Source organism: Anabrus simplex, chromosome 3 (genome assembly GCF_040414725.1).
Source record: "Anabrus simplex isolate iqAnaSimp1 chromosome 3, ASM4041472v1, whole genome shotgun sequence".
Lineage (NCBI taxonomy): Eukaryota > Metazoa > Arthropoda > Insecta > Orthoptera > Tettigoniidae > Anabrus > Anabrus simplex.
In genome coordinates this window covers 65,466,332-65,491,211 of record NC_090267.1, presented here as the reverse complement: position 1 = coordinate 65,491,211, position 24,880 = coordinate 65,466,332, and the positions used below count along the sequence as shown (strand labels likewise).

Sequence of the window (24,880 nt, the reverse complement as noted above, 5' to 3'; positions counted from 1 at the left end):
CTGCCATTTTCAGAGCATCTTCCCATTGTGAATCATTTCTGTTTTCTTATCCACCGGTTGACTGGAGTAAACTATTGATATACGTATACACCTTTGCCCCTCTGGTTTAATAGGCACCATGTTTATATTCCTGATCCCTGAGAGATCTCCTGAGTTTCATGGTTTCAAGCAGACACGAAAAATAAAAACCACTGATTCGGTCTTGAGTTGATCTAGCTTCGTTTGTCATAATATTATTTAAAAGTAATAATTAGAATTCAGGATGCTCTGTTTGTCGGTAAGACAGAGATACATCTGTTTATTTCTTCTTCTTTTCTTCTGTCTCTCTACTTAGTTTGTAAATTGTCTATGTGTGTAATATACACTACATACTCTAACTGCAACTAACGTCTGTAAAACGCGTTGTTTATACCAATAAATAAATAGACTCGACAGACTAATGTTATCCTTTCACGAATGAATTACGTAAGGACGATCTAGAGACAATATCCAGCTGTTAATTTCAACAAATGAACTAAGAAGACAAGACTATATGAAGGAATTGTTTCCTACTACACTAGTGTCCAAAGTTAAGCATAATCACTAAACGAGGCCTTACCGCCTGATTGGAATGTCAGACGGATTGCTGAATAAACGGAAGCTGAATCGCACACCATATGTCACAAAACCTGCCCAGCAAAGAGTGTCAGAAAGGTTCTGATAGCTAAGGTACACCTTTGATAACAAATAACAAAACTTGGCAATGTCTTCCACAACCAAATATGTTGTTAAAATTGTGTATGGTTAGCCCTAACGGCCACACATGCTTCGCAGAGACGTGGCTTGCTCTCTATCAGTTAATCCAAGAGCTCTTGTGGCAGTCGATCCCATTCCTCCGAAAGGGTAATGCGAAGGTCTTGGAGGGTCCTTGATGGAGGCTGACGGGATGAAATTTGCCTCCCCAATGCATCCCAGGCATATTCTATAGGATTCAGATCCGCAGACCTCTCTCGCCAGTCCATGCGATGAACGTCTTCCCCAGCCAGAAATTCATCCACGAGAACAGTACGGTGCGGTCGGGCAATATCGTCCATTAAGAGGAAGTCTGGACCAACCGCACCTCTGAAGAGTCGAACATGTGGTCTTAGTATCTTATCCCTGTATCTCTGAGCGTTAACAGTGTTCCTCGGACCACCCATGAAGATGTGCAGGTCCGTACGGCCATTCAACATGATGCCGCCCCACACTATGACGCCACCTCCACCATACTGGTACCGTTCCACGATGTTTCTGTGGTTGTATCGGCTATGCAGTTCTCTCCACACTATTGTCCGACGGGAATTGTTCTGCTAACTGAAGCGAGATTCATCTGTGAAGAGCACATGCCTCCATTCTTTCATGGTCCAGTTTCGATGTTGATGGCTTCACCGTAAACGGGCCCGTCTCTGTGCTGGAGTGGGCGGGACGCACACCGATGGACATCGGGCAAACAGCCCTACTCTTCTGAGCCTCCGTTAGACAGTTTGCCGGGAAACGGCAACTCCTGGGACGGTTATAAGCTCTGCCGACAATAATTGCCTTGCGGATGCACTCCGATTTCGTCGGGGGTTTAAGGCCAGATATCAGTCCTGCTGTGGGGTGGTCACACTTGGTTGACCTGGTACTGGTCTACGACCACATCTCATGTGTCTCGAAATCATCTCCAAAGCCTGGAAATGATACAGCGATTTCGGTCCTTGTCTGGCCTGCTTTCAGGCGGCCGAGTATTCCACCCTGCAAAACGGGGTCCAAGTGGCGTCATTGTGCCATTATGCTGTCACGTTCACCACGAGGCTACACTCCGCACACTATAACAGGGCAAACACGAATGAGGGAATATGGGGCGCAGGCACTGGCTGTGTTTACGTTGCGGTTATGCCGCTAGTCAGAGCAGGGAGCAATCTTTTCCTATACAGAGCGAACACGTATGGTTGGTAGGTGCATATGTCGTGCAATTTGCGGTCTATTTCCTGTTGCTCTGCTTACCCGTAACTTATGCTTAACTTGTGGACACTAGTGTATAAGGAAAAATACTTCCTGGATGGACTAGAAGGAGCTCTGCCTATGTAAACGTACACAAGACATGCAGTCTGGCCTCATGGTTGCTATCAAACGTTCAATTATTAAACGTCAAATCTAATGACCCAGATATCCCTTAGTACAACAATCACATCCACCTCAAATGTTTCAACTGAATCACCTACATTTGGCAAATTTTATGGGAGATTTAATCATTATTTATGGATTAAACATGAATTGCGTTATTAGCTTCCCTGTGTATGCCAGGACAGTACAACGAAGGCTACCAAAGAGACATTTAAAATTTGAATTTAAACCTGGCATCCTAAGTTTCCGAGGCTGACGCTCTACCACTGAACCACTGGGGAACATACTGCACAATAATTACTGGGAAACTGATTAATATGAACAGCAAGTCCTTGCACGATATGTGTAGCCACAACAAAAGAAAGTGATATCACATGCAAACAAAACTGAAAATCCTTCTAATGAATACATGCTATAATAGTACAGGTCACCATAATCATCATCGTCATCTCCATCGTTACCGTAGCGTTGTCCCGCTCCTTGCAATGTGTACTCTTTGGATCTTTCATCGTCACTTCACTCTGCTCTGGGCTTCAGTCGAATTTACGACGCTAATTCTCAAATTTCCATTGATAATCTCTTGTCATCGTTGTTTAGCTCTTTTTGAGGTTTACTGGACTTCAGTCTTAAGGTTGTAAGATGTGCTGGGAACAGTTCTAGGCGTTCTTATCGTAGCGTTTCCTATTTCAGTAGTTAATGGGCTCCAGAATTTTCTAAAAATTTATATGTTGGTGATACCAAACTATATTCTCAGTACATCATTTTGAATATGATCCGATAGAGAGGTATCAATCTTCCAAAGAACAACGCGCATTTCCAGTATGTGAAGACGACGTTCAATGGCTTTAGTTGTAGGCCAACACTCTGTTCCATACAACGCAACTGGAGGAATACAGACAAGTAGTTTCTGGATTTCAGACGCGCAGACATCTTTGTGTCGTATAATGCCCTCGTAACTTCTCTTCATCTCGCTGCATTCACTCAAACTCGCAGGTAACCATTAACACTGCCGTCACTCAGAAGACAGGAATCCGGGTGCCGCAACGTGATTATTTTGTTTGCTGTTGATGAAGCTGTCTGCTCGGCTTGTATCCATACAATCAGTCACAATGTTAAGGCGGAGTTCAAACTCGGAATACCAAAAGCCTGCACCTTTCGTTACAATTCCTCACTACTTGTTGACGTCATGACCATAGAGTAGACAGTTATATAGATATGTGGTTTATTTTAACTTGCAAATTTAGAGACACATGTCCCTGTCTTACCTTAACCAGTGAGTACAGAAATAGCATTGCTTGTTGTCAGGTATGAGGTGGGATGAATCTGCCTTTGTTTGTTTTTATGGCTGTGAGTAAAAAACATTATAAAATAGGGATCGAGATAATAATTACTATTTACAGGGGACCGCAGGTGAGCATCTGCTATCGCTCTAACACTAACGATGAATGCGATGGTAATAATAATGAGGAGAAGATCAGGAGAAGGAAAACCGTCGTAATATGAGCTCATCTCGTGGGGGTATTTGGAGCATCCTGTTTTAAATCCCTCGTGATTTGACGTCCCTCTGACCTTCGTGCGACATCACTTTGCAAAATCCGGATGATTGTATCCATAACGAGAATCAAGACGAGTGGTGACAGTCCTGAAATCTATTTGATGAAAAACATCATACGGAACTCTTCACAGACGCCGGATGAACACCTTATACAAGTGGTGGCATTCTGGTACAGCAAGTATAACCAATAGATGGGTAATTCTGGAATTCCGGGTTCACGTAGCGCCCGCCAAATTGTGATATCACATGATTGAACGCTGGCAGTGTAATTTTGAAGCCCATGGATTGATCTTCTATCCGTTACACCGATTAAAGCACATTGCACCTAAGCACAGAGGTTGGCACCTTAAGGTCTGGTAAACGTCAAGGCCACTGATATCCATCCGAAGTGATCAGTTTAATCGAACAGCTAGTTGATCGTTTGCCTGATTCGTCCTCCCCTGACTCACGTCGTAGCATATGTGGAACGTATCTATTACTAAGACCTCAGTTTGGAATAATCTGCAATAGTTTCGTAACTGCTTCACTATTTGGTCTTACCTATTGGTAACTTACGAATTACGCCTAGAGACCAGCACTGTAATCGACTTTTGTTGCCTGGAGAGATTGATAAACTCAGATCAAGTAGTATATCACCCACCTTCTTAAACAATACCACCATCATTTATGGAATGTAGAGTACCTATTAAAATTCCCGCTAGCTCTGCTGGGTGTGTTATCAGAGTTCATAAGCTAAAATTCTCTATTCCGAGAGGTATCAATTATACTATCTACTAAATCAATTAACTGTTTAAAATTAGTCACAGGTTCAGTCGACACAGTTGTACTCTAACACAATTAAGCACACAGGTCTCCAGAGCGTCGTACTCCTGGTCTCCACACGGCCTCTCCCAATGGCACTCCGTTCCTAGAGCAGTTCTCTTCACAGCGGACAAATCACACTAATGACAGTGTAGCCGTCTGACGGACTCGCGATCGTCTCGTAACACCTTGCGTTCACGCGCGACCGAACGTTGCGCTCTTTATAGAGGTTTACACAAGATTAACGTAGTTTCCACTTCCAGATCATTCTGGATGCCTGCTCCTTTGTTAATTCGTTTCAATATTCTTCTAGGAAGCTATCTTCCTGATCGCGAGACAACTATTATCCGACGGTATTCTCTTGCTTGCTACTGTCCCGCACACATTGTGGACAGTGCATTGCCATTTGGGCCTCTCGCCGGTATTTCAGATCTCCCCTACCGGCCCCCTCCCTGCACTTTCGACCTTCATTGTTATAATAATGTGAACTTCAAGACGACGCTCTCGACAGAGGGAGCTGTTATAGGCAGCAAGGGGTATGAAATGTGAAATGTTGTATGGCTTTTAGTGCCGGGATATCCCAGAACGGGTTCGGCTCTCCAGGTGCAGGTCTTTCTATTTGACGCATGTAGGCGACCTGCGCGTCATGATGAGGATAAAATGATGATGAAGACAACACATATAACAAGCCCCCGTGCCATTGGAATTAACCATTTAAGGTTAAAATCCCCGATCCGGCCGGGAATCAAACCCGGGACCCTCGGAACCGAAGGCCAGTACGCTGACCGTTCAGCCAACGAGTCGGACAGCAAGGGGTATGAAAAGAGGAGACACGTTTAACAGCGGAATTCAAATCTGGAGTAATGAAGGAAGTAGGGCTCATAAACTCCTTCTCCCGTGGCCTCTTAACTTCACAGTTCATAAATACTGTATTGAAGGAAAAGTGGCGAACTTTATCTGACACGCAACATGCAATCAATATCCCAATAGGCTACCCCGGGTCTTTGTTTCATCTCCAGCATGAGTGCAGTTTCCTCCTCTACAGTTAGGAGTTTACGGCCATCACCCAGACAACGGTAAAGCGACACGAGTATTTCCGTAAAATATAAGGCTTTCAATTTTCCTAGTTCCTTACAACTGATTCCAGCCTAACTTAACATTTTTAACAGGTATATTTTGCCGGGCTGAGTGGCTCAGTCGTTGATTCGCTGGCCTTCTGATCCCATCTTGGCAGGTTCGATCCTGGCTCAGTCCGGTGTTACTCGAAGGTGCTCAAATACGTCAGTCTAGTGTCGGTAGATTTACGGGCACGTAAAAGAACTCCCGCTGGACAAAATTACGGCACCTCGGCGTGTCGAAAATCCATAAAAAAGTAGTTAGTGGGACGTAAAGCAAATGACATTATTATTATGACAGGTATCTTCCTGGACATTGTTGTTCGACATCACACGTCCGCAGGCGCATAGCAATGGCGAGGACTTTGAAACCAAAGCATACTCGCGTATGGAAAGAGACCGTTATCGCTGTATCAACGAAACGTGAGGGTTTACGGACGCTAATTTTTAACAATTGCAGCAGAGAACTGTACCTAAATGATAACAGATCATCGTAAGGTAGACTCTTTGGAAATATGTTGCTAACAAAAGAATAATACGAAATTGTTTTAAAATTGTTCATCATAGTATTTCTGACCACTAAGTGGGGAATCAACCCGTATTCAGACTCCATTGCTGGCAGCAGCGTAATACATTTGAAGCAATTACATTCTGTTGTTTTATGCGTTACTTTATTTGCTTAAAGGTGTGATATAGCGTCCCAGAAATGGACATTTCTTACTACTTCCACTTCTCTGTTTACAGTCAACAGGCACTTTGTTAGGTAATAGTCCTTTAATTGTTGTAGTTTTACCGAAATCACAGTACTGGGAATTCAGAGCGTAGACCTTAAAACAACCGTGCAAGTGGACGTGCGGTAAGGGTCACACGGCCGGGAACTTGCATGTGGGAGACAGTTGGTTCGAACCGCACTATCAGCAGCCCTGAATATGTTTTTCTGTGGTTTCCCATTTTCACACCAGGAAAATGTTTGGCTGTACCTTTATTAAGGCCTCTACCGCTCCCTTCTCACTGCTAGCCCTTTCCTATCCCATCGTCGCCATAAGACCTATCTGTGTCGGAGTGACGTAAAGGAAATTGTACAAAAAGAAGAGAGAACAATTACTTGGTGACCTGAGAGATCACTGCTTCTTGCTCTCTCTTGAAATACCAATAATCCATTTATCTTTCGGCACTGGATCTACATAAAAAGTAATAACTTCTGCCTTTTTAGCAGTGGTTGATGTGCTATTTGCGACATAAAATTTCACCACATTCACACACTTTCATGAACCAAAACACCGTAACTCCCATTCTTAGTTCTATCTTGCTAATGTTAATGCCACCATGCAATATTTAGGTTTACTGACATCTATCGGTGAGACTGTGAACTCGATGAGCTCAGATTTTATGACCGAAACTTCAATTGCTTTTGCTAGTCTTTTGTGTTTAGTCGAGAAAGAGCCATCATAATGCTTTTAACCGGAGAGATTAATAACTACAGTCTGAGAAATGTCAAGCAAATATGAGCAATTCAGAATTAGGTGTATGCGGAATAAAAGCGAGAGGGAGATCACATTTTCAACTCGTTTATTACAGTTTGTATACCATTATCCTCTGTATTACCGAGCTCTGCATTCGGTAGGTGTTGGGTTAAACTGCACCATCAGCTGCCGTGAGAATGGTTTACTGGTATTTCCCATTATTACTTACAGGAAATTTTGAGACAGTTCCTATTCATAGACCACAGCTGATACCTTCACACCGTTCATTGCAGCTGAAATCACCACCATATAACCGTACATCCAATCAATCATCAACAATATAAATTTACAGCTGTCGCCCGGGTGGCAGATTCCCTATCAGTTGTTTACCTAGCTTTTTCTTAAACGTTTTAAAAGAAATTGTAAACATATCGACCAGTCCCCTTGATAATGTATTCCCTGTCATATAAATGAATATTTGCCCCAGTTGAAATTCAACTTTACCTTCATATTAAAAACTTTCCTACATTTAAAACCTCCACTCAAACTTATTCGTCTACTAATGTTATTCCACGCCAACTCTCCACTGAATGTTCGAAACATACCGCATAGTCGAGCATCTCGTCTCCTTACTCCCAAGTCTTCCCAGTCCAAAGTTTGCAACATTTTATTAACACTATGCTTTTGTCGGAAATCACCCAGAACCAAAGGTGTTGCTTTCCTTTGAATCTGTTCCTGTTCTCGTATCAAGTATTTCCAGTGAAGATCCCGTATACTGGAACGGAACTCTAATTGGGGTGTTACTAGAGACTTGCACGCCCTCTCATTTACATCCTTACTACAACCCCTAAATACTCTCATAACCGTGTGAAGAGATCTGTCACTTTTGTTAACATGGTTACCCTAATGAATATAGTTCCTTATGTTAATGTTTTATATATATAGCTATTTTCCGTATTATATTAACAGAGATAGGATGTTACCTTCTAGGGTAAACAACTAGGGTAAACCCTGAAGGGTAAGGAAAAAGAAAAAAACCCGGGAGAATATCTTCACTTACTCATATGGTACTTCTTATTTTCCTTCAACCGCTTTTCCCACACCTTGTGGGGACGCGGGTGTGAAATTAGTAGCACATGTGGATTTAACCCTGTTTTCCAGCCGGATGCACTTCCTAACGCCAACCATATATAGAGGGATGTAATCACTGTTGCGTGGTTGTTAGTGTGGTGTGTTGTATGAATATGAAGAGGAGCGTTTTGGGATACATACAGAAAAACAGTCCCCGAGTCTGAAGAATTAATTACACGCGATTTAAATCCATGACCCGGCCGGGAATCGAACCCGGGACCCTCTGAACCGAAGGCCTCAACGCTGACCATTCAGCCAAAGAGTCCAACGTTTTCATGTGCTACTATTGTTTTTATTGCGGGATAGGAAATGAACTAATTATTTTTTCTTTTTGATATTTGCTTTACGTCGCACCGACACAGATAGGTCGTATGGCGACGATGGGTTAGGAAAGGCCAAGGAATGGGAAGGAAACGGCCGTGGCCTTAATTAATTAATGTGGGAAACCACGGAAAACTATCTTCAGGGCTGCCGACAGTGGGGTTCGAACCCACTATCTCCCGGATGCAAGCTCACAGCTGCGCGCCCCTAACCACACGGCCAACTCGCCCGGTAATGAACTAATTAGAAATCTGGTCCCTCACCGAATATTTTATATTTAGATTGATATTTTCAATATAATCTCCATTTATCATTAGTTATTTCCGACCATTTTATTATGAGTTAGCGACTGAGGGGAAAGTACTATTTTCAGTGCACTGGAGATCATGATATGGCAGCTGACACATTACTTTACGAATTAAGGAATGAGTGGTTTGAATCCTCTTTGTGCATTATTTTGGTGAAGCATGTGAAGCATCTAGGTGCTTTTCTGACTGTTGCAGCAAGTGTTACGTCAGACCACACTGCCATCCGTACCCACTCGCCTTCAGACATTCCAGAGGCAACTGTCCCACCGTCTGGACCTGCCCAACAACATCCAGTTCAGCGTGTGTAGCCTGGAGCACCGCGCCGACTCCAGTATCGGCCTCATCAAGGTAAGAATTGTACCTTATTTCAGTTGAGTATTGTGCGTTGTCTATGGTATTATACAAGGCCAGGAAATGTACGCAGTTCTGCGTTAAAAATTATGCAACATGAAGTCCCACCAGTCACCGCTTGGATCATGTAGTACCACCCTAGTTTCGGCATTCGCGCCTGTAACTCAACAGTGGCATTACAAATAGTGGTTATTTTAATTTTGGTAAAATTGCTTACTGCTCTGTTCCGATTTGTACATCACGTGAAGAAAAGTGTAAATCAATTTTGTTTCATACGTTTCTTATTAATGGAGAATTAAGAAATAAGTGGATTTCAACTGCTTCTCGACAGAGTAATAAACCAGGCACTGTGTTGACTCCTTCAGAAAGGCCGACGGTTTGTGGTGGGCATTTTAGAGAAGACAATTCTAATGAGAGCACAACTAGAAGGTTTCTTCTGCCTAAAAGAATTCCTTCAGTATTCACAGACTTTGCTCAGCAGAAACAGCTACAGCTAGGAAACCTCCGAAATGACGTCAGCCTCAAGCATTTCCCTGTTGTAATTGAAAATTTCGTTGAAGGTCAATTACCAGCTTAGTCATTTGTTTTCCTTGCAGTGTGCTTTTACCTAAACACGAATATTTTTAGGAAGTTGGCCTTTTTTCAGGATTTTTAGCTACTACATCCAACATGGTGGCAGTTCATCTGGTGCGCGAAGCAGAAGAAAATAATACAGTAGTTGAACAGGTTGTCCACAACCTATTTCTCTTTCTGCGAGTGATATCCTGGTCGTCATGTTCATACATCTTCAAGCTCGCGCAGAGCTGAGGTACCCTAAAACATGATTTGTGGCGTTACTAGAGCAAGTTATGGAATTCATGTCCCGTGTTGTGCAGTATCTGACTTGGAAGAACTAGCTCACAAACTGTAAAATTTTATTAAAAGATAAGTTCTTTCAAATAATTAAGTGTGACAAATGCAACGAGTATGAAGTTCCGAATGGCACGAGCAGGAATGAAAGTTTTTTGCCGCTTCACACTAAGCCCCTTAACAGAAAAATACTCCTTATTTATGATCTTGTCCATTTCTATGGTGTAGTAGTTAGTTTATCAGCTGTCAAACCCGGAGGACCGGGTTCGATTCACGGCTCTGCCACGAAATTTCAAAAGTTGAGACGTGGAAGTCATAAAATATAAATGAGGAGGTGGCAGTAATTAAATTGAACACAGTAACTTAAGGGGTGACAGAAAATATGAACATAATAACAGTAACGTCTTACCAAGAGCCAAGATAAGGCTAGGTAAAGATTCACACAAACTGTGCACTGTGCACTTACACAAACAGTGACACCAGAAAAATCAAACATAAATACAGTGTCATTACACCCCAAGCGGAAAATAAATAAGAACAGAAGAAGGGGTGAATGAGCGGAGAGCGAGCTTAAAGTGGATCATTGCAATGTAACCAACCTCTTTTTTTAAGATATCAGAATTAAAATGTAATTTTTTGAGATTAGTTTCGAACCGTTGTCAAGAAAGGATAATACCTAGTTTAGAAATAGTAAAATTTAATACCAACAGTACATAAGAATTACATATGACCTCTAGGGAAATAACAGCATTAAGGTTAAATGATCCGGTTTGATTTTAGAATTAACAGCCCGAAGAAGAAGAAGTAAGAGGGTTTTTAACAATAAAATTAACTGAGAATGATAAGAGGACAAAAATAAAATCAGTACCTTAGTACGGTGTAAAAACAAGAACAGAGTACATTAAAAAATTACCAGGGGACAGAAATCTAGAAGTAAGCGCTCTTCAGTATAATAATTCACAGAAAACCCACCTCACAAGGGATTCAAAATGGATAATACCCAAAATCAATTAAGTTTAAAACAAGGTCAAGTCAAGGAGAAACCCCACCAAAGTTCAATGAATTCCAAATTATGTAAGGTAATGGACGATAACAAAAATCATTCACTGAAGTGGTGGAATAAAAGAGAGATCAGTAAATATCACCATTGACACTTCTAGGGCAATGCTAAGTCAAGAATAAATAACCCCTTAATTCAATAATTTACTAATTAAAATTCAGGCGAATAAAATAATGTATGATACCAACGATCATTCAACGAGGTGGTGAAGTAAACGTGAAATCAGTAAATATCACCACTTACACTTCTATGCCAATGCTAAGTCAAGGAGAAATCATTCCTTAATTCAATAATTTACTAATGAAAATCCAGGTAAATAAGATATGGATGATGTCAATGACCATCCAATGAAGTAGTAAATCAGTAAAATCAGTAAAAATCACCACTAAATCTTCTATCGAGTCAAATCAATCAGCAACGCTCACCCGATCTCAGTGAAGTCGGACTCAAGTCTCAATTCGCGAAAACACAATATGCCACCAAAAAAGGTCACTAAGACGACGAGAAAAAATCAGGCAATGAAAACACGTAACAAATCACCGTAATGATAGTGGTAGTTTCAGTTTTCTCAATACATACTTCACGACAATTAATGAAATCCACCACAAGGTGAATTGTGTTTAATGTTAGCCTTCAGAACAGGTAGGCATAATTAAGTTAACGACCACGGGTATTTAAAATCAAGGTTAAATAATACAATTTAGGAAAACGGCCGAAAACGTCCCATTAAAGATTATGCTGCTCGAATAGTATCTGACACATGAGATGGTTAATAAAGGAGACGTTGGAAAATTCCAAGGGATGCAGAATTACAACAAGGTTGAATGCCTTCATAAGAGAAGGACGGAATCAAGATTACTGACCACCAAAATAATTAAAACTACAAACAGAAGAATAAGGGGATTTAGAAAAAACGTCAGTAATGAACTAATAATTGATTCTGCTATTAATGTTAATGAGAATGCTGGTAATCCGTAAGAAATTTGGAGTGGAAATTCAGATCAGAACTAAATAAGACACAAGGTTAATTTATGTACCAAACGCGATCAATAAGTAGAAGAATTAGACAATAAAACGACACTTAAAAAACTTCCCACCCAAAAGGGATAGGAACCGGGAAAAATCCCGGAAATGTGAGCTCGCATCCGGGAAATAGTAGGTTCGAACCCCACTGTCGGCAGCCCTGAAGATGATTTTACCTGCTTTCCCATTTTCACGCCAGGCAAATGATGGAGATGTACCTTAATTAAGGCCACGGCCGCTTCCTTCCCATTCCTAGGCCTTACCTCTCCCATCGTCACCATAAGACCTGTTTGTGTCGGTGCAACATAAAGCAACTTGCAAAAAAACAAAATCCCGGAAATATATCGCAGCCTACATGACTCGTCTGTCTCGTAGAAAGAACACCTGCAATATGGCTACTCCAACATTCGACAAAGCCATCCGGACTCCCGTTAGTAATGGGAAGAGAGGGGGAGATGGACCAATCACGTGCGGAGCACAACACAGAACTATACGGAGAAGGGTCCGTACAGTTCTGCTTACATCTTCAGGAGGACATGGTTAAGGTAATTCCAACGTTAAAATATCGTTACAAAGTGTTACGAGGGCTGGAACGGGATCACTCAGCCTCGTGAGGGGGTTTCGATTCCCTCCTCAGTCATCCTCGAAGTGGTTTTCAGTGGTTTCCCACTTCTCCTTCAGGCAAAGCCGGGATGGTACCTAACTTAAGACCACGGCCGCTTCCTTCCCTCTTCCTTGACTGTCCATTCCGATCTTTCCATCTCCCCCACAAGGCCCCTAATCTGCATAGCTGGTGCGGCAGCGTGGGTGAGATACTGGTCCTCTTCTCCAGTTTTGTTCCCCGACCCTCAGTCACACGCTCCAGGACACTGCCTCAGAGGCGTTAGAGGTGGGATCCCTCGCTCAATCTGAGGGAAAAACCAACCCTGGAGGGTAAACGAATTAAGAAAGAAAGAAGAAGATTTTTGACTTTCCGGCGAGTTTATTTACGTATGAGGAACTTGATAGTTTTAATACTATACTCTCATCTTTATAATAAATTCATATAGTGTGGTCATATGTAGGGTGTTACAAAGCGATCGTAGAGGCAGAGCGCTGAACGCCAGTGATACCCATTCGCTGCGTGGCATATCCCGTCCTTATTTATTAATAACGTTAGCAGCGGTATTGTGTATATGTGATCCAATGACTTGTGTTTCAACCTTTCTGCCCTGAAAAAGATCTATGACAAGGTAGGAGCATTCTTATTCTTCTTCTCTTCCACTGCCTTCTCATTGGAGGTTGGCTACCGTCTTGGTGTGAATATTTTTATTTCCTGTATAAGGTTTGCTATGTGGCGGATATCGAAGCTTATCGCAAGTTCTGAGCCTAGGATAATCTTCCCCATCCAAATCCACGTTCCCCATCCATGTTGCCTTCTTTGACAGTATGGAACTACAGATATATGGGTGGAACAAGACCAGTCGACTCTGGCTAGGTGAGGAAAGCAACGGCAAATTACCTCATTCCTCATTATGTCTTATATGACTGATAATGGTGCCGGCATTTACGATTTCCCTATTACTGTATAAATTGTGGTGGTGACATTACAAAAATAGCGATTTATCTTATAGCCTACTATCAATTACCCTCGGGCTCCAGCCGCAATATCTTCACGTTGCAAAGTTTGGAGGTAATGGAATAACACGCATGATCAATTGTGGTAAAAGAACGTGGTATATCAGCTAACATCCGAAAATGTATCAAAAATGAAAATGGAATTATATTCGTTTCTCTACAGTTGTGCAACTTTTTGAACTTATTGTGAAGTTTTGATGTAGATTCGTAAGTTTATACATTTTTTCTAACCATGAAATTATTAATCACTGCCGTAGGATAAAGAAAATTACGTATCACACTACTGGGAGAGTAATTGTATAAATTTCCCCGATTTCCAACCGCGGAGCAAGCTACATATTATGGACCACGAGAGAAACACGCAGATTCCAAATTAAGCCCTGCTATGCTAACCCCTAATGATGGAAACGAGGTGAAATATTCAGAGCACACTATCCAATTGCTGCAATATACTGCTGTGGTAATCATGTTGTCAAGAGGAAATAATAGTAGGACTTATTTGAAGGTTGCTTGCATGTATTTAGAATTCAATTTTGAAGGTAGTCTGGTTGCAATCGGTTGATTTATGCATTTACAAATGACATAAAATACGAAACTCTGATGGGCATAAGTAATCATTTGATACTAATTAAATGGAACTGAGGTTAATTTTCCAGATAATTAATCGCCAGATTGTATCATAGATATGCATTTCTATTTTAAGTTCAATACAATTTGTTTAGCAGAATATTGGTATCAAAAATGGCGTCATTATTTGAAACCTTCTACCGGCACATCACATATGTAATGACTAAGTATACATTTTTATATCATCAGCATGTTTCTATCTCCCTATGAACTGTGCATTTCCTCCACTTTTCTATCATTAGCATGTTGTATTTTATTAAATTGTCGTTGCCGGCACAAAACCTCCTATGTGATAATATTTTAGGAGATATACTAAGCCGCAGCACATACATTATGAAGAGGGAGAATGCCTTGACCACACTGACACAATATTGCACCTTAGATGACAGAACCTAACCGGCCAAAGTTTTAAGCTATAATATTTCATATAGGAGGTTTTGTTCCGGCAGCGACGAAATATCTTATTATATATCTACCTCTACAACCCGTCCGAGTGCCTCTTGACATCATGAGCCTCGATGCAAATTTTTGTACTGATCAGTAGGGGAGTGTACAGTTGTATAACGAACAAACAAACATACATCTTCGAAATCGAATTTCAACATACAGTAATAGGTTACTCTACCAACCGACGCGAAATCGGGAGGTTATGGGTTCGGATCTCACTTGTATCAGGTTGGCCATTTTCGTTCTGCACATAACATCTCTTCAACACGTACTAAATGTACGAAACACGACCTAATATGTTGAAAGTCGATTTCTATTAAAATTCTGTCGTCAAAATTCAATATTCATAAACATACATCTTGTTTTATAGATACATTCTAGATTGTGATAAAATTCCACGCCCCAAAATCTAATTGGCTACGCAGGTAGAATATTTTTTTGCATATTCTAAACTCTATATTAAGTTAATCTCGGTACTTATACAACCTTATATCTGTGCCAATTAAATTTCTGTTCCCACATTACAATAACATCGGTTACGCGATGTTTTGATATCAATTATAGAATTTGTACCAAAAAAACCGAACACAATACCGTTGTATTTTTTTTCAGCTTCTCAGTAATCTAAAGCGATAAATTCAACGGCTCCTGAAAGGATCCGTCTCGCTACATGCATGGTACATCTTAAATTACAGGCCTTCGAGGTGAGCAGTGACCACTTGGTAGACCAAGTTCCATTAGAACTGTAACGTCTTTGGCGGCGGAATTGGGGGAGGGGAAAGTAACTGAAATGAACGTGGCTAAATAGTAAATTTTACGAAACCAGTCACTGTCTGCATTTAGGGCTGTCTCCCAGGTTGAAGATTCTCTATTAATTGTTTATCTAGTCTTTTCTTAAATGATTTAAAAGAATTAGAACAATATTCAAACAACTCCCAATCAAACCAAACACCATGGCACTACAGCCCTTGAAGGGCCTTGGCCTATCAAGCAACCTCTGCTCAGCCCGAAGGCCTGCAGATTACGAGGTGTCATGCGGTCAGAACGACGAATCCTCTCGGCCATTATTCTTGGATTTCGAGACCGGGGCCACCATCTCACCGTCAGTTAGTTCCTCAATTCTAATCACGTAGGCTGAGTGGACCTGGAACAAACCCTCAGGTCTAGGTAAAAATCCCTGACCTGGCCGGGAATCGAGCTTGGGGCCTCCGGGTAAGAGGCAGAAACGCTACCCCTACACCACGGATCCGGCTTTCAAACAACTCCACTGCTAAAATTCTCCAATTCTTAATTTCCCTTCCTATAAGAGAGTATTTGCCCTAGTTTGTCCTCGTCAGTTTCAAATTTATTTTGTGATCTTTCCAAGTTTTAAAAGCTCAACTGAAACTAAATACTCGTCCTCCAATGTCACTCCAAGCCATATCTCCACTGACAGTTTGAAGCATTCCACTTAGTCGAGCTGCTCGTCTCGTTACATCCAAGTCTTCCCAGTCCAAAGTTTTCATTATTTTCATTAATTTTTCTTTTAGGAAATCACCCACAACAAAATGTGCTACTTTCCTTTATACATTCTCCAATTCGTATTTATCAAGTATTCTTGGTAAGTGTCCCAAAAAATAATAGCTGCTCTAATTGGGGTCTTACCAAATTATTTTATACCCTTTCGTTTACATCCCTACTACAGCTGCTAAACATGTTCATAAAATCACAGTCCCGCTTATGTGATTGCCCCAATGAAGTTCTTTCCTTACAGTAACACATAGGTACCTGCAGTGATGTCCATTAATTACTGTAATTCCATCAACACAGTAATTATAGGATTTATCTTATTTGTAAAACTTACAACCCGACTTTTACCTCTCTTTACCATCATACCATTCTGTCCTGTCCATCTCAAAACTTTGTCGAAGCTTTTTGCATTCCTGTAACTTATGTTTTGCTCCATAGAGTGCAATATCATCAGCAAAAACCGTTATCTGTGATTTCAGTTTCTTATTCATATCATTTATAAGTAAACAGTTGTCCAGTAACACTGCCTTGCGGGATCGCCCTCTTAGTCACCACATAATCAGATAATGCTTCAGATACTCTAATTCTCTGAATCCTCTTATCTAGAAATGTTCATCATGCTTCTGTTTAAAGTTTTATTTCTCACAAATGTGAGACCTTGTTGTTGAATTCGCTATCTCACATACGTATCGGATAAAACAGCAATGGCGGTGGTGTGCACGATAATTTATGATGAGATCAAGTACAACAGAAACAGCTCTTGGCGTAAATAGTTTTGTATATTCTCGGGTAGAAGTAATGTGAGCTAGTAATTAGCAAGGTAAGCAGACACTGAAAAGTTCGAGTTATGAGAGATATTACAGATTTCGTAGGGTTCACTCTGGCGAACGTAGAGAGCTGCAATCAGGCTCCCGCTGATAGAGCGTTTATTAAAGAGACGCTGAGTGAGGCCGCTTCAATGGGACTACATTTATCTGAGCGTGCAAAACATCGTCTGTGAATAATCGTGTCTACTCTACAATAGAAATTTTAATCTGTAATGAATACCATTTAAACAGCAAAACCTGTTGTATAATTATTAAAATATCTCACATCCACCATATCATCCTAATTGAAAATAACCAAGATCACTCAATACTTGCACTCGGAACAGTGAATCGCTTTCTTCCTATTGCTTATTTTGAGAACGACCGGGGGGGGGGGGAATAATAAGAATCTACTTGATAATAAGAGTGACTGCACATTTCTTCCATTGAATTCTGAATGTAAATTTCGACCCATCATGCATATATCCTTCAACAGAGAATTTTAGGCCCGACGTAACGGTACCATTGTGATAAACTTAATATCATTAGAGCACAAGTTACACGGTGTACTACCACATGTTTTGAAACATGAAAGTGGCTCACATAATTAGAAAGAGTAATAAAGTAAAGTTGAACTGTGCTGTTATAAATCTTTCTTTTTTTAGAGTAGGAAGCCATTCTATGTCGCGCCACCGTTTAATCAACAATGCATTAGCTGGTGTAGATTCATTTCCTTGTTCAACAAAGCGCAAAGCAATTTAAAATAATGAAACATTTTTGGCCGCCTCTGTGGTGTAGTGGTTAGTGTAATTACATGCCACCCTCGGAGGCCCGGGATCGATTCCAGGTCCTGCCAAGAAAATTTGAAAAGTGGTACGAGGGCTGGAACGGGGTCCACTCAGCCTCGGGAGGTCGACTGAGCAGAGGTGTGTTTGATTCCCACTTCAGCCATCCTGGAAGTGGTTTTCCTTGGTTTCCCACTTCTCCTCCAGGCAAATGCCGGAATGGTACCTAACTTAAGGCCACGGCCTTCTCACTTCCTTGTCTATCCCTTCCAATCTTCCCATCCCCCAGCAAGCCCCCTGTTCAGCATAGCAGGTGAGGCCTCCTGGGAGAGGTACTGGTCATCCTCCCCAGTTGTATCCCATGACCAATGGTCTGCAGCTCCAGGCTGTAGAGGTGGGATCACAAGCTGAGTCCGAAGAAAAAACCAACCCTTGAGGGTAAACAGATTAAGAAAGAAAGAAAGAAAGAAAGAAAGAAACAAAGAAAGAAAGAAAGAAAGAAAGAAAGAAAGAAAGAATGTTTTTACTACTGAACTGAATAATGTATACAGTAATTTTATTACAGTACTGCATTTTAAGCACGTGGTACTTTATTTTTATAAAAATTCGAAATCAATGTTACCTCCAATGTATTAAATACATCATCTGCTGTAACTCGATTCTCAAAACCGCCATTGTCAAGGTCGGAGTAGTCTGCATATTATTCATGATGAAAAATACAGTAATAATAATAATAATAATAATAATAATAATAATAATAATAATAATAATAATAATAATAATGCAGTAATAACAATTCCTACTTGTTGAAGAAAAATGTATCATGGAACGAACTAAAGGGTAAGAAACTGTTTTGTTTTATGCTACACGTGCATTCTGGTATAAGACATAATATAAAATTAGGGCTTGCCTAGTAGCTCTCTGCACATATAGCAAGGGAATTACTGATATCGACGGCTAAGAACGAGAGGGTAACACCAAAATATTCAAATACAATTTTGCCAGAGCATTTCGGTTAAGCCGGGTTTCGGTTAAGCGAAGTTCGGTTAAGTGAGGTTCTACAGTATTTATTTATTTATTTATTTATTTATTTATTTATTTATTTATTTATTTATTTATTTATTTATTTATTTATTTTACAGAGAGCAATAGTACTTTACCCATATTGTTCTACTGAGAGTTGGACCTTCCAATATATATTTGTGTCCGGAGTAAAGTTGTATTGAAATGTAAATTGTATTTCGCTTTACACAAAGTCAGACTTGCCTTGCGCGTCGATGTTAGCAAAACCCCGGCGGGACACTCGCTCACCTGTCCAGTCCACCCGATATATTCCTTCATAATATTTTACAATTTCTTCAAGTAGTTTCAAGGCCATCTGCTACGTACCGTGCGGCAGCAGGTATCAACGCTACTAACGCTATAGCGGGATAAACACCAACTTCAAGCAATCGAGTGTTAACGTGCTGAAAATACGATTGCGCGAAGTTACTAATACCAGTGGCTTGAGGCTTTGTTGTTACGAACTAACGGGATAAGGTTTATGAAGGAAAACATTGTTAAATGAACTTTAGACCTAATGCATTTAAGGTGTACATTTCTTCAGACTTAACAAAAATCCTTTCTTTCTAAAGTCACAAACCTCTTAGACAACAACTACTTTCTCAAATCGGAGCTTGTTCCAAGGTACTTCAAACATTTTCATTGTTATCATTACTATGATTCAGTGTTATTAACACCATAGCTCGCCTGCTGGCCGTGGGTGTTAAGGAGTCAAGTTTTTACAGTCTGACACCGTAGTTAACCGGTGCGAAATCCACTTGAGAAACAATTCCTACCCTCAGAATGCTGGAAGACAAGATAGGAGAGGGGGTGTTGTATAAGTTGTAATCACTAGACTGCGTGCCAAAATCCTGGATTCAATTGCGAACCTCTCCATAGTGTTCATATAACGATGTTAATGGTGATTCGTCCGTCGGGTGGAGACCTTACATTTTAAGCAGGCGCCTTGGTGCTATTAAACAGGAGAAGGTTATATACCGACGCCGGGTTTCACCTAATTGGTACCTCATTTTCATCATCGTTTCAGATTCAGACCCGTAGGTTACTCATGCGTGTCAAATACACAGAGCGGCACCGGGCAAGCCCAGTATCATCGCCAAGTTCAGGCATCGTCAATCGAGAGGGAAATGGCTTCGGAGCCAATTTGCTGCCCGCTCTTGAGAAACGAGAGCAGCTTAGCGAGCAACTAGGGGAAGAAGTAGGGGAAATGCATGACATAGTGCGTACTGCAGGCCAGTGGCGTAAAGGTATAGGGCAACTCTCTGGACAGGTTAGATTGTGACACGATACGTGAGGTGACAGTAGTGTGTTCCCGCCTTTATCCTCACATCACACGACGTTAAGTCTCGTCAGTTAATGTTGCATTTACTATGGAAGATAGTTGAGCACAGCGTAGGCCATCGACGCCAACAAGTTTCAAACCTTCTTGGGAAGAAGAATATTTGATATTTCAAGAAAATAACATACAAAATGTTGAATATGTAATGAAATATCGAATCACATTTAAAAGTTCAATCTGCAGCCCGCCGTTGTTTCTTGCGTCACGCCAACGAGTATGATAAATATGAAGGCCGGGAAAGGGTTGCGTTTTTTGAAAAGCTTAAAAACAAAACACATTTGAGGATGTAAGTACATTTCACATTACCTTACACAACTCTATTAATATTATAATGTTTGATAATTCCTCAGAAATGATTGATTTATGTACCGGTATGCATTTCATTGCTGTTGTCCATATGGTGACATTTCCGAGCGGCAAGTACTGTACTGCCACGGTATGCAACCCGCCTGTCCACTGCTCTCTTGTCACGTGACTGACAGCCGTCCCGAGCGTAGCAAGTAATACCGGCTCCCCAGAGCAACTGCGTGATGACGTCTGGCCTAGGGAGCAATACCTCATATCTCACGATGCTCTTCCTATCCATTATGATTCTTAAGACTGGTTAAGCCTCCCAGCCACTTGGGGATATGCAGGCTATCAGAACAATTTTCTTTCTGGTCATTTTCCTATGGTTACGTATGATAGAAAAATAAACTTAACCATACAGTACTGTAGGGAATATTGTAGCCTGTGTAAGGTTAATTTTCCTTTATTCACACGCATGCCAAAATGAACACAAAATAAATTGTTCTGATGGACTGAATATCCATATGGGTCTGGGAGGCGTGACCATTCGTAAGGAATATAATGGAGAGGAAGAGCATTGTGACATGCTGTACGAGGTATTGCTTCTTACGCGTCGATATGTACTTGCACATTCTCGGCACTAGAAGCCACACGCTAAATAAAAATAAATAAGAGCATACTGAATATTTCTGCAAAATGTTTGCAATGGAGTTCTTGTTGAAACATTTTGTATAAATTATACTTTTTAGTTATCAGGATATTTTTATTAATCATGTTGTGTTCTATGAAGCCTCTGTGGCTCATGCGGCAGCGCGCCGGCATCTCACTGCTGGGTCCCGTGGTTCAAATCCCGGTCACACAATGTGAGATTTGTCCTGGACAAAGCGGAGGCGGGACAGATTTTTCTCCAGGTACTCCGGTTTTCTCTGTCATATTTCATTGCAGCAACACTCTCCAATATCGTTTCATTTCATCTGTCATTCACTAATCATTCGCCCGGAGGAGTGCGACAGGCTTCGGCAGCCAGCCCAATTCCTATCCTCGCCGCTAGATGAGGCTTCATTCATTCCAATCCTGACCCGGTCGAATTTTCATTTCATGTTGTATTCTGCCCTCAACAGCTATAACTATTGTAAAACAATGTAAATGAACGGGGGATAGCGGACGTCCACTGCAGTATGGCAAGTACGATGCCGTCCTATTGTGGGATGCTCATAGCGTTGCGGTGATCTCTGAGACAGAGAAACCTAAAAATATTACGTAGTGGATCACATTGTGATATGAAAATTGACCTTCATCTAACAATGATAACGAAAACCAATGTCCGTAGAAATACATTTGATGGCCCAGCTACCTATGAGGTGTGGGAATAAAATAATACCTTGACGTTAATAATCAGGAAGACGATGTAACTATATTGAAGTAAGACTTTGTAACAAGATTTCAGTGTGTTACCTTATCATCCTCACGTTCCTTTCACTGTCGTATTTCCTTATTCTGGAATTATTAATATTATTTTTCGGCGTTGCCTGCATATTTCAGTAGTATATTTTCAATTAACATATCTGAAGCCATTTATTTTCAGTTTCGACTGAGTTACGTTTTAACTGTGTGATTCTTCAATCCGGCGAAATTAATTTTGAGTAATACATGTCTAAAATATCTGCAATAAAACATATGGTAACAGTTTTATACTTGAAAGGGAACAACTTAATTGAAATGAAATGACATGTTTCGGTCTTAAAATTACATCAAACATTTCTATGAAATCACACTCAAATATTTAGAAAAGTACAAACATTTATGTTTATTTCTGTTTAAATACTTATGAATTTGAAAATCTGGAACTTATCTTAGTGAAGTCCTGTTTCCTGTCTACTCCAGCATAGAGTTAACATAAATAAACATAAACTAGTGGACTCGTGCTGTTCTGCAGCATTCATTATAAATAGATCAATTAACTCGTCTTGATATGCCTGCCGTAGTCATATTGTTTCGCCTGCCCTTTACAACAGTTTATGAACATTTAATATCGGTACATAATAACTGATTCATTCGTAATTTAGTTTATACATTTGCTTTCCATTAAATATTCTATGTGCCTCGACAGTTCGGCCGTATCTGGATCTTAATATTGTCAAACGATTTTTCTCGAGAGAGTGCAACATAAAATTGGCCGTGATTTAATACTGGTTCAGGTAAGTAGACTACCCACTTTTTAAAGCGTTTTATTAATGGTCATCTCCCGTCTGTACGTACGTGGACTGTTTTATCTTAGCAGCATGTAAGTTATTGGGAACGTTCTGCCATATGCTCAGTATATTCAGAAGCTGGGGAAGGTCGCATAATCAAAGAGTATCCAGCAGAGAATAGTATTCTTCCATCATCAGAAGAAGTGTATACTCTCCGCCTTCACAGGTAGTCATCAAAATTGAAAGTGTTAGTCGCTTAGCAACCTGATAAGTACAGAATGTATTATGGGTTAGCGTAGTCTTGGCCTGGAATTATTGGAGTACACATTTAATGATTTGATCTTGAAAATAAATTGCGATGAATTTTCAAGAAATGCAAGGATTTTCCTGTACTACTGCGACTATTTGGAAGATGATGGTATAAACCGCACCTTTTAACTCCTGCTTGTTTAAGAGCTTGAGTTTTGTGAAACATACATATTAGCGTTTTATATATATATATATGTTTTTACGTTTCTAAATATTTGAGTGTGATTTGATAGAAACTTATGATGTTCTTTAGGGAAACATGTTATACGATTTTAAATAAGTTATTTTTCAAGTGTAATAAAGTTACCAAAATTTATGTTTTCCTGCAGGTAGTTTATAAATGTATTTGTTCAAAATTCGTTTCGGCAGATTGGAGAACAAAATACATATAATCATAATATAATTTCAGTAGTATAGATCCCTTTTGCAGCACTCGCAAGTAACCGATCGTAACACATTAGCATTCCAAAGAAAGACAATAGACATTATCACTGACGAATCTCTCATTGCATAAATATCGATAATTTCTTTAAAAAGTGTGTTTAGAAAAATAGTACGAAGTGTGCGATATGCAAATACTGTTGCTGTAGGAAAATACGCGCCATCATTGCTGTTCACTACACATTTTGGCTGCTATGACGCCTGTTTTATATCATTATCATATGCTGTAATTATCAGTTAAGAAAAGAATGGTAGTAAAACCAAAAATTACTTTCGGAACATTCGTCAGTATAATAATGCACTTACATTTGCTTCCGTTCAAATGGATACCATAAATGTTAAAAAGTCAAAGATTACATTAATTGATAAGTAAGACTATCTAATATTGTACTGATTTGTGTATTCCTTAGTTCACCAGTACTTCACCCGGGGCTACTCCACCACATACTTTATGAACATGCGAAATTTCTCGCACGGGTTCCCTAGTATAAATTAATTTCCATTTTAGGTGCATTCTATATTTTACGTGGATGGCTTGATGATACATATCTGCATTATTGGTCGTGTAATGCGCGTGGACGGAATAAATCACGTGGAGCAATACCATGTACATAAAGCAAGCGTACATATAATAATGACATTAAATACATCCCATAGAAAATTTTAATAAAGTGTTTACTTTACTCCACAGCTCGAATTATGGATACGTCCAGTTTATGTGAATTACTATTAACAGAAAATTGCACGAATGTACATTACACAGATTATTTATTACATTAGTTTTTGCTGTAATCACACATAGATTTATAGCTGTGATGTGACTGATATCACAGAACTGTCCGCATAATGAGCACACGCAGTTTCCAATTGGGTCGTGATAAGACATATTCTCACATATTTTGTGACGGTACCCGTGCTCTGCTACTTGGTTGACACTGAGCAGTTCCGATCCAACGTGTCGTCCATGCTGTAGAAATCATGAGGTAGTTCTTTTCTCTTCTTCCTTATCTCGGCTAGGTTCACTTCAACGTTCTTTGTGGATGGTAGCGGTAGTTTCGTTTCGTTCTTAGTTTCTCTATGAGGAAAGGTTCCCTTGCCAATTCGTATGCTAGGAGGAAACGCGTGCATTTTGAAAATCCCATTATATTTTTCAAGAATATTGCGTTCACTCCTTCGATGGTGGCCAGATCTTTCTTAGGCAGTTTTTCCATATTAGGTGTATCCCGTAAGTGAGTAATGGCAAGATCCTTATTTTCGTCTTTTTGAAGTTCATATTCTTACTTGAAAACTCCTTCCAGCAACATCATTGACCAAGGTAAATGCTAGGTTAGTTCAGTCCATTGTAATGCATAACTAG

General features: G+C 40.3%; 1 protein-coding gene across 1 annotated transcript in view; it reads left to right on the top strand.

Moving 5' to 3' along the window:
* LOC136866655 (synaptotagmin-10) overlaps nucleotides 1–24,880 on the top strand; it is a 171,977-nt gene that overhangs the window by 27,877 nt on the left and 119,220 nt on the right. Inside the window, exon 2 of the mRNA XM_067143773.2 lies at nucleotides 9,014–9,166. Within this exon, the coding sequence (XP_066999874.2) occupies nucleotides 9,014–9,166 (153 nt within the window). The remainder of the gene's footprint in view (nucleotides 1–9,013; nucleotides 9,167–24,880) is intronic.